This window comes from Lytechinus variegatus, chromosome 12, assembly GCF_018143015.1.
Source record: "Lytechinus variegatus isolate NC3 chromosome 12, Lvar_3.0, whole genome shotgun sequence".
Lineage (NCBI taxonomy): Eukaryota > Metazoa > Echinodermata > Echinoidea > Temnopleuroida > Toxopneustidae > Lytechinus > Lytechinus variegatus.
The window spans coordinates 15,114,632-15,125,527 of record NC_054751.1 but is presented as its reverse complement, the minus strand read 5'-3'; the positions used below and the strand labels follow the sequence as shown (position 1 = coordinate 15,125,527).

General features: G+C 37.0%; 1 protein-coding gene across 2 annotated transcripts; it reads right to left on the bottom strand.

The window, feature by feature from the left end:
* Nucleotides 1–788: 788 nt before the first annotated feature.
* On the bottom strand, nt 789–9,214 carry LOC121424753. 2 transcript variants are annotated; one of them, XM_041620517.1, is made up of 6 exons: nt 8,688–9,214; nt 4,230–6,051; nt 3,609–3,755; nt 2,562–2,762; nt 2,057–2,189; nt 789–1,685 (listed from the first exon to the last, which is right to left on the bottom strand). In XM_041620517.1, the coding sequence occupies exons 1-6, from the start codon at nt 8,708–8,710 to the stop codon at nt 1,402–1,404; spliced, it is 2,610 nt and encodes an 869-aa protein (XP_041476451.1). In that variant the 5' UTR covers nt 8,711–9,214; the 3' UTR covers nt 789–1,401. The 2 variants fall into 2 exon arrangements, with proteins under 2 accessions (XP_041476451.1, XP_041476452.1); XM_041620518.1 differs by having other exon boundaries at nt 8,811–9,214.
* Nucleotides 9,215–10,896: the final 1,682 nt, after the last annotated feature.

Below are 10,896 nucleotides of genomic sequence, written 5' to 3'. Positions count from 1 at the left end.
CTTTTTATATTCAAGTCTTGCAAATCTTTTAAAACTAACTTTGCAATGCCCAAGTGCATGGTCCTGAAACTAAACATTTTGTAACAGTAATACGTCAAACCCCAAAATTACCATGAAAAAGATGTTTTGTGAACAAAGTTAACGCCAGTTGGTTTTTTGATTCAGAAATATTAAAAGTATGATTACTTTTTTCATTTAATTGATTTATTACATGCTATATATTATAGAAAAGCACTCCAACATAGTTCATTTAAAAAATGGTCAAATCACAAGTAAATAGTGGTACAATTTCATAAAATAATGAAATACATTTCAGAGAAATGCCAGTAGTTGCAGTAAACCCTGATTTCATGAGAAAGTCTGTAAATCCAGGCTTAATTGTCAGTATATCATTAAGGATCTAGATCTGGTAGTTTTTTTTAATACATAAACTGAACTTTTTGAAATCTTGAAATCTATGCTGAAAAATGTTCACACTGGAGATCACCAACACAGGTAAGTGCACATGGGACAGTGTATTATTATTGCTTTGAATGTCGGCCCGACGCTTGACCCAAATCCTGTGCTTATTTGCTATTTTCTCAGCAATAACACTATTTCTTCCAGAATCCTTTGGCACATATTTCTTATTCATACAAACAGACACTTTCGTGGTCGTTTCACTGGATTCTGTACGATCTCATTTTGATATCGTTACCACTACTGGCATTTACCTTTAAGCTATGACAAAAATAACAATACCATTAACAAATTAAAAATTGTAGATACATGTATTTGTTAGAATGTTAAAATTCACCCAAAAATAGCATTCTACCAGCTAATTCAAGTGATTTTAAAAGCAATAACACAAAATAAATATATTAAACTTTGTCATTAAAACGCAGATATAACGAGCTTTCATTGGAACTATTTCCAATATAAGCAAATATGACTATAAGAAAAATCTGACGGATGAATGAAAATGTGGCAATGCAAGTCAATACATCATAAATTATTATTATTCTTGCAAAAGAGAGCAAGAAATAGTATCATTGTTTGCTGATTTCAGGTGTAAGTTCTCTTGGTGCATGCTAAAAGCATTTGTAGCGAGGCATTTCTTTATAGTTCTAAAAATGAAATCAATTAAAAAACAAACACAATTTCTGAAATCATATGTCCATTCTCAGACTAAAGTGCAATATGTGCAACAAAATTTGAAAAAAGGTCCTTCCATTCCTAAACAGAGCATGATATAATACCAGTTTGTGATGTAAAACTTTTTGACAAGGAACAACATCAAATGGTATACACTATACAGTTAATGTAGCTACATGTAGTCTGTAATCATGAGGATACAGCACTGGATCCTGAAACGATATAAACAGTTCAACATCCAAATGATTGTTCAGAGTCTGAGTCTCTTCATTTCTTCTTTTTCTTTGGAAGAGGGAGTTGATCAATGTCATCATTAGCAAGTCTTTTTGTCACATTGCCATACTTAGAGGCAACAACCGCTGCACCCGCAACCTGAAAGGTTAACATGTTGTTCGCAACTTGGTCAATTCCTGGATTATCACCTGAACCACCTGCGTGACGCTGCTTGGAAAAGTACTCTTCAATTGGGTCTTGGCTGAACTTTTCAGACAGAACATATTCCACACCATCTTCAACTAGTAACTCCTTGGTTAGCGCCACAAAAGAATTAACTGAGAAGAAAAAAAATGAAATAGATAATACAAGGAATTTAAAATAAACAATTGTGTAAAGAACAGCAACAAAATGTACATAATAACTGGTCTCAATACTAGTTATGCCAAATACACATGCATGTGGCATACCGGTACACATCAGCTGTATTGCTTACATAAAAAAATGATTAAATTACATGTATGCTCAAAACAAAATCATTCATTTACTCAAGAGAAAAATGTGAAATCTTAATAAGACTTATTTTATAAGCTAGATCACTTTTCAAGTACAGAAAGACAAAGAAACAAGGTATTCTGACCAGACTACCAGAAGGAAGCAATTTTTTTGACAATAGCCTTCTGCTGCTTTAGAAAAATTACAAACTTACCAGTAATTCTAAGTCCATCCCTTGTCTCTTTGCTGATACACCTTCGCTCCCTCTCGATTGCTTTCAGGTTTGGTGTGCTGGCAATGCTCTCTTCCCAATCAGAGATGTACTTCAAAAAGACATCCTTGAGCCACTGTTAACAAAAAAGAAATTCATTGAAATAACATGGGTAAGAAATACACATACCCTTCCCTACAAAACTTGATAAACCCCCTTTATTTTATTTTTCTAATATCAGCCATATAAACATATCATGTTATGTGCTACATGTTACTTTTTACTGATATTTGTTCTTCGTTGTTTTTTTTACTGAATGTAAGAAATTCACAGATTTCTACAGGTATTTCAAACACATAACAGCTTCACGTAAAATGAAATCAAGAATTTTTTATTTTTAAAAGCACAATTACAGCTGAAAGTGTTGAAACCTCTGTAAACTGTACTACTATAAAACAATAGGTCCACATTAAACATAATTTGATATCGTAATGGAAAATAGATTTACCTCAAATCGCTCATCATTTACGTCACGGTAGGGTAGAAGGTTGACATTTCGCTTGCGTTCACCCTCTGACTTGGTCGTCACATTCAGACAATCAAAGAATTTGTCAAACATCTCGACAAACTCCCTGGTACCTTCTGTAGAGGTATCCCCAGTTTCTTGGCTCATGACGCGAAAGGCATTAGAAACTGATTTGCTGAGTACCTAAAAGAGACAATTTCAAGAGGAAATTGTTATTTTTTCTGTCATTGAATTCAAACTTACACATATCTGATTCTCAAGATAGACAGGCTGGAAAAGGCTAAAATATATTTTGTAAACTTTCTCATCTTTTACAAGATCGTGCATCAGCTAGAAAAGGGCTAGATGCGATGTGTAAAGTAATGAGCAGTGCAATGTGCCAAGTTCTGGCAAAAAAATCTAGTGCCGTAGATGGATGACACAAAAGACCAGGTGTTTCATCAAAATTAAGTAGAGTTGCAATTAAATGCCTAGCAGTGTATATTATAAAAGGCATGATCACATTAGTCAAATCATCCCAAGAGTGCGCATCATGCAGTACTGCGTATTAATCAATACAAGTGTCAGCATCGAGTCATACTTGAACCTTTTGAAACACCCCCAGAAATGTTTTATTAATACGATCGGAAATTGAAATGCAGTCTAAATGGAGGCCTACAGGTAACCAAAATAGCTGTCTATGGGGGAAATCATTCAGGTGTAGTCCCATTCATGCATTTGTATGTGTTAAATAAGTTCAATACATAAAGTACACCTTTGCAGTTAATTTGTCTTTTTGTGATTGCAGAATATTGAGGTTACCATAGTGTGGATAGCAATGCAGGGGCTTCAGCTACCCCCACTTTGTTAAAACCCATGTACAACATAGAAATGACCATCCGATTGTGATTTTTTTTGCAAGGTCAGCCCCTCCCCCCCCCCCCCTTCAAAACTGTTTCACGGACCCTGCAATGGGTACAACATCAAAAGATCATTACAGATATTCAAACATGAAGAGAGAGAGAGAAAAAAAATGAACATCAAACTCACCTGAGCAGCCAATTTGACTCTCATTCGCAGGGATGGCGTCAAATAGAGATGTTCTGGAGATAGCTTCGGTAGCAAACGCAAATCGGAGCCAGAATCCCACTCAAAGAGTCTCACAAGATGCGTCCATCTTATGTGCTTGTCACCAAACTGAATGGGGATAGAGAAATAACAACGGGCTTAAATCAATTTGTTTTCCACAAATAACAAAGTACATGTACATGTAACTCATGCTGTTATGATTGTGGTGAGGTGCAATTTTGTGTTCCATGAACAAGCTGTACAGTGTACCGGTAATTATCTTAACATACATCTTTTTATACACAACTTTTTGTGTGTAGGCATCACAACATGAATAAAAAATGGGATTTAGTGATGTGACCAAAAAGATCCTGCAAGTGTGGGCTTCATTTCGCATCGTTTTTGTAGAATACTTTTCAAGATTTTGGTATCAAATCCAAATAATTTATCGAAAATGACACTGTTAAAAAATTACCTATTTATACAAAATTCTGAAAATCGATTGTCGATATGAGGTAGGCTTAAGTTCATGGGTCAAAGATGAAAGTGAAGAAAAGAACTGTAAAAATGCACAAATAAGGAAGACAAGTAAAACAAACTCACCTGTAAGTTCCTGCTCTTCCTGTTGAATCCTGCATTCTCCAAATTATTTCTCGCTGTCTTGAGGAGATGTGGGACGTCACAAAAGAAGTATATTTTCCTCTCTTCATCGAAGGGGTTAACTGAAAAATTTCCAGTGGATTGCATGCAAAGTTTATAAAATTTACGGTTGCATGTGGCACCATCAGACACTATTGCTCGAACTTTCAATCCAGCTGTTTCAACGGCTGACACTGTTTGGAGTATGCAGTCGTATAGGTCCCCGCTTCTCAAACTTGATGTGGGAAACAAAGCAACTGCTTGTTTGTGGGAGAGGAATATGCAGCGCACCATTATCATAAAGGCATGACTTGCCAATTCATTATTACTTTCCATTTTGTTCTCGAATGCCCTGAGTTCGTTGTTTATCGACCCCACATCCACAAATCCGAGGAGAGATCCAGTGGATGCAGAGTAGACCACTCCGGAATGTATTTTCATTTCGTCGCAAAGCAGGGATACGTTCCTCTGGCTATCATTACTGAACTTTATTCCACTGACAAATTGGTCAATCACATCTTGGTGGACACCAGTTTTTGCATCTGTATAGTGGGTGTATTTATGCAAAGTCCCAACAGCTGGCAACATCAAAAGTCCACTATCCTTAATTAGCTTATAGCTTGCTGGGGACTTGCTGTGGATGGCAATAGCCCATCTAATGATGGAGGGGTGCCATCTGATGCTCCGTCTATCCTTCATTTTCCGTGCCTTCAGTTGCTCCTCCCATAGCAACTTCTGTGGTGAATTATCTTTCAAATTATCCTGTATTTCCTCAGCAGCATTGTCGACAATTGTTTCAATGTCAGCGTTCTTTTGATGAGCCATCTCCACACTTTCTTTTTGAAAAATGGTCCGCACCTTCTCCTGCAATCTATTGTGTTTGAGTTTGAGGTTTTTCCTGTTCTTCTGGATCTCTTTGGCCCTGAATATCAATTGTTTTTTCGTGAGCGTGTTCAACCTGGTGTGCGATGAGACTCTGGATTTCATTGGTGTGGATTCTTTTTTCCTATTTTGCATTGAATTAAGATCACTTCTCGTCGTTTTACACACACTACATCTGTCTCCATCAACAACAAGGCCCTTGCAAGCAATATGGCGCACTGTTTCCTCAGAAAGGTGGGAGTCAATGGTATAGTTTCTGAAGGTATGTTTCCTGACATATTCTACATAATCAGCATTGCCTTGGCAGATCTTCGCACTGGCTACCATGCTGACCAGCTCCACGATGACTTTGGTGTTCAGTATCTTAGGAATGCTGCTTGCCCAACTGCTAAGGTCCTTCCCAACAACCGTTACATCCCAGGTGCCATCATTGTAAATGGTTGTGCTCTTAGGGACGCTGATCTTCTTGCCCTGTACTACGATAGAAAAGAACAACATCCTATCATGCTGCCTACTGGAAGAAAGTCCATGTTCCTCAGCCGCCTTTTTCCCAGCTTCAAATATATCATCAATTGGCAGGATTCCATTCTTGCAAATTTCACATTCACCATTGTGTTCTTTGTATTCCTTCAGGATGATGTTGACTGTGCAAGCTTTCTTTTTCCGTTGCAAAGACTTGAACCTTGCCAATTTCCTTTCACATAGAATGCAAATAAATGGTGGGAATATGTCATCGTCTTCATCCTTTGTTTGTATTGACAGAGCTTGTCTGATGGTCTTCTCATAGGCATCTTTTGCAATTGGTGTCCGTCCTGCTTCAACTGCCCTCTTATTCCCACACAGGCGACACAACTCCCGCAGCAAGTCTCTATGACTTGCCATCTCAACTCCGTTCAGGGGGTACCTGTTAAAAGTAAATTGAAAACAGAATGAAATACATAAGGGCTACATGTACATGTAGCTGGATTGCCTTAAATAGGCCTACTACAACCCATATTTTGGAGCCCTGTTTGAATTAGGCCATGGGCTCAGCTCTGTATTAAAATCATGCCAAGCCCAAAAAATTCTATTTTTTGGCATAAATTATGTTCCCAATATTTATTTTACTTCATTTTAATGTTTTAAAGGGAACTACATCTAATATTGCAGTAATTATTCACACAGTTAAAAATGATTTGAGTGTCAAATGAGCAGGAAAGTTTAACTTTTTAAACCTGTCGCAATTGGCTATCTATAACTTTAGATCAGGGTTTAAAATAAAAATAAGAGTTCAGAAGTATGAATTTGGGCCTCAAGGTGCTTTGATGATTTAAAGATCCCATTTGTGATAATTCTTATACATTATTCACTTCCTATAATATTATTCAAAGACACTGCATCGTACCAGATGAGATGTGATTCACAAATACCAGAGTAAAAAAAAGTAATTGATAACGCAATCGGTATCGTTCCTCTGAGCCCAGCTTGGTGTTATATTTTGGTTCAACGGCCTTATAATGCTCTCAATACCAACAGAGGCAGGGGACAGGGCAGAAATCTTGAAAATAATAGATTCTACTTTTCTAGATCTCTATTTTTTATTTAATTATATTCTAGACTAGAGAATCTAGTTTAACCAAAAGGTAAAAAGATTTAAACAATATCTGTGGATTTTGTACAATGGTGCGTGAAATTCTGACATAGATACGCTTAAAGTTTTTTCAACCTTAACGCTACCTCTGGCGAAGTTCGTACAGGCTCCACTCCACTTCACTACCGCTTCACTCTGCTCCACCTACCTGAACTTTAGGACGGTGAACTCAATCGGATATTCCCAGTCACAAAGGTGGGATGGAACATGGAAGTCATGTTTATTGTAAAAATTAAAGAAAAAAATATAACAAGAAAAATAAATAACACAATATCTTACTCTACAGTCTACACCCATATTTCACTCAGTGTCCATCCTTCGGTTATCCTCAAAGTTGGTGATTTTGGGCCAGTATTTATTTCCTCACACATATTTCTCACGATCCATCTCATGCAATGTTTTCAAATCAGCCGTGAGTACGCATGTGATGTTTTGAAATCAGCCGTAATACGTTTGAGAAAATTGATACTAGCCCAAAAGCACCAATTTTGAGGATAACTGAAGGATGGACATGGAGTGAAATACGGGTGTAGAGTAAGACATTACTTATTTTTCTCGTTTTATTTTCTTTTCTTCAATTTTTACAATGAATCAATATGGTTTCCATCCCAATTGTGACTCGGTATATCCCATCGAATTCACTGTCCCGAAGTTTGGGTACATGTAGTTGGAGTGTAGTAGCGGTAGTGAAGTATAGTGGAGTAGAAAGGCGGCTTCTTGAGAGTAAAAATCATTTACTAACGAAGGATTACTCTCAATGAAGCCAGGTCTTCTTTCTCATTAACCCACAAGACGGAAGCCAAAACCTGAAACTTTCACCCCCGAGATTTCTTTCCTTCTAAAAGATCTAGCCCTAAATCATGTACATGAGACAAAACTTCATTTCCGACATTTCTACGCTCTCGTTGTTATTTTTTATCAAGAATTCATTAAAAAAATGAGAAAAATATTGTGAAAAGACAGAAGAGACTTGCCCTATGTTTGCGCCGCCATCTTGTTTCCTATTGTTCTTCGCCACTTACAGACGCGTACGTAGGGTAACGGCGAAAAACAATAAGAAACAAGATGGCGGCGTAGACATCGGGCAAGTCTCTTCCGTCTTTTCACAATATTTTTCTTATTTTTTTATGAATTCTTGATAAAAAATAACGAGAGCGTAGAAATGTCGGAAATGAAGTTTTATCTCATGTACATGTACATGATTTAAGGCTAGGAATCTCTCGGGGGTGAAAGTTTCAGGTTTTGGCTTCCGTCGTGTGGGGCAATGAGAAAGAAGACCTGGCTTCATTGAGACTGCTGAGTAATCCTACATTAGTATAATGGTTTTTACTCTCAAAAAGCCGCTTGGCTAGAGTGGAGCCTGCACAAACTACATTTGAAGTACAATGCAGCCTTGCAGGTGATCCAAATATGAAGAATAGACCCCCAACTTGCTTATAGTATTAACGTTAATGTGGCTAGCTAGTACAGTGCTAGCACTTTAGCAGCAGCAGTAGCAGCCTACAGCTACACTGCCACATGATGTAGTCCCATATGTAGGCCTAACTGTTAGTTTTTTAGGAAATAATTGAAATTGCATCAAAACCCTGGAAACTCCAATATGATAGTTTTGCACACATCCCCACCTTTTCCACCAGCAGCGAAAAACAATAATAAGGTCAAAATAAAAAAAAATAGTTAGCCCAGACCTATAATATTGGAGAATAAACAGACTGAGAGTGACTGAGAGAGACAGAGTCACACTCACTCACACTCACACACGCAAGATCATCGCGATCGCGCGACGAATCTGTACCGGAATCGCACATTCCCGGCAATCCAGCACCAAAAATTGAAAATGAACAAAAAGTAAAGGCTGATTTTAACGGCTTCTAAATAAATTGCACGCAATTTCACACAGATCTAATTACCTCCATCGTAAAGAACGATTCATAAACTTTAAGCCTACAATACTTTCACGGTGGAGAAATGTGGAGAAACATCACTAAAAAATGAAATCTTTCGATACTTTGGGAAGAGAACATCATACATACCTTTCTTGGAATATTGACTTTCCAAATTGCCGTAAAATCCAACGGATTGTCCAAATTTTATCGGATTTTCGCAAGAATGTAGATTATGAAATCGTCTTCAAAATTCGCAGGTAAATCGAAAAGGAAGCGGAAATAAACATCGTGTTGCATTGTAGGAAGGGATTTTTCAGAGGGAGAGAGGAAGAGAGAGAGAGACTGGAAGAGCGGCGATGTCTTGGCTTTCACCGAAAGAGGGCCAGAATTTGTCGGCGACTATGAAGGCTCTCTAGGCCAATGTCCAGCTGTGATCGGTCGTAAAAGTGTGCGATAGAAAAGTAAAACGTTATCAGCTAGCTCGGTGGGGGATAAACAGCTGGAGGTCATCAATTCGTTTCGATGAATGTCCAGTCAGAGTGGTAGGTCCATGATCAGATACATGTAAGGGAGGGGAGTGCGACTTTTGGGAAAGCTGCTAAAGCTATGGTCTTGGTTATGAGTTATCTACAGAATAAAGCCTTTTAATGTTGTGTGACTCTAAAACTATCCTGTCTGAAGTCTGGTTCTTGTTCAGGTATTCTACCCCTTTCATTTGGCGTTGTCAGCAGGATTGGATGTTACTGGACAAGGAAGATTTTTATGGATTGTTTTTTGATTGTTTGATGGTTCATTGCATTGTGATTTGTGTAGTCCCTGGTGCTGCACTGACAGTACACAGTACAGTAGTGTGTGTGCAGATATATGTGACTGTATCACTACTATTCATGCACATACATGTGTGTATAGCCATACACACTCAAGGTTAGTGTTGTCTATGAATGATCATATCATTACTCTTTCAGTCTTTGCTGTGCTATTTCCAATTGACTCATGAGTGTGAAATTAAGTTTGAAATTGTGCCAGTCATTCTAGAATCTGAATCTAGATCTTAAGTTAAGTCAACCAACCTAGTTACATAAAGTAAAATAAATTAGCAAAGTATAATCTCAATCATTCACTCTCATTTTTCTAGCTCCTCACTTCTTGTTGAAAGTTCTCCAGACCGTTGACCTTTTCTTATTCTTTCTTCCCTTTTGTTCTTTCCCCTTTGTTTTTCTGCGCCGCCAAATTAGGTGACTGAACGATAGGTCTGTTGTTAGACGGTCAATAATTTGTTATGTTTTATGTTAATTAGAATATAATTCAGTGAGTGAAAACTGAAGTGAGTAAACAAAGTAAATAACAAGTGTAACTTGCTCTGGATATACAAATCAAGCAAATCCTGGGTTATAGGGCCTAGTAACAGATCTAACATCTATTACACAATTAATGGATAGGGAAAATAAACAGGTTAAAAGAATTGAATAAGGAAAGAAACAGACTCTTAGTACAAAAGATTTTGAAATATAAACATTTATTACTAATACTTGAGACTTACGCATAAATTAAACTAAATAAATAAGACTAATCAGTCAAATCGAACACATGAATAAGTAAACAAATAAAAAAAAAAAAAAAAAAAAAATAAATAAATAAAAAAAAAAAAAAAAAAAAAAATAATAATAAATAAATAAATAAATACAGGTAAATAAAGACACACCAACAAACTCTTCACTCTGGATCTTATAGATAATCTTAAATATAAACACATGGAGTAATGCATAAACAGTAAAAGATTTATTTGAGACATAACCAACAACAAAATAAAATAAAAAAAAATATATTATTCAATTTAACATTGAATATTGGGTTTTGCTACATTCTTACCATGGATCGAAGTACATATTTGAATCACTTTACTGCAGAATACATTGGGAGGTTGTGTGAGTTGAATCATATTGATGTGATTAAAGTAAAAACAAAAGAAGAAAGAATCAATTGCTTAAGTCAGTTACCACAGATGATTGAAGAGACTACTCCATCTAGTGCTCAGCCCAGTCAGACAGGTATGAGTGCTGAAGATTTGGCTCGCTTGATGAAGGAGATGGAGGTGTCTCGTTACCAAGAGACCAAGCAGCTATGCGAGTCTCTGATGAAGATGACTGTAAGTCCACAGGCTAAGGTAGAATATAGGTTACCAGGGCTCCACAGACTAACAGGAGATGATGATATATCATGTTATCTCAACACT

Excerpts from the sequence above, each read along its gene's own strand:
- LOC121424753 (XM_041620517.1), bottom strand. The coding sequence starts at position 8,710 with ATGAATCGTTCTTTACGATGGAG. Across the intron at positions 6,052-8,687 it reads AATCGTTCTTTACGATGGAG|GTACCCCCTGAACGGAGTTG; the intron begins GTAATTAGATCT and ends TACTTTTAACAG. Across the intron at positions 3,756-4,229 it reads GGAAGAGCAGGAACTTACAG|TTTGGTGACAAGCACATAAG; the intron begins GTGAGTTTGTTT and ends ATCCCCATTCAG.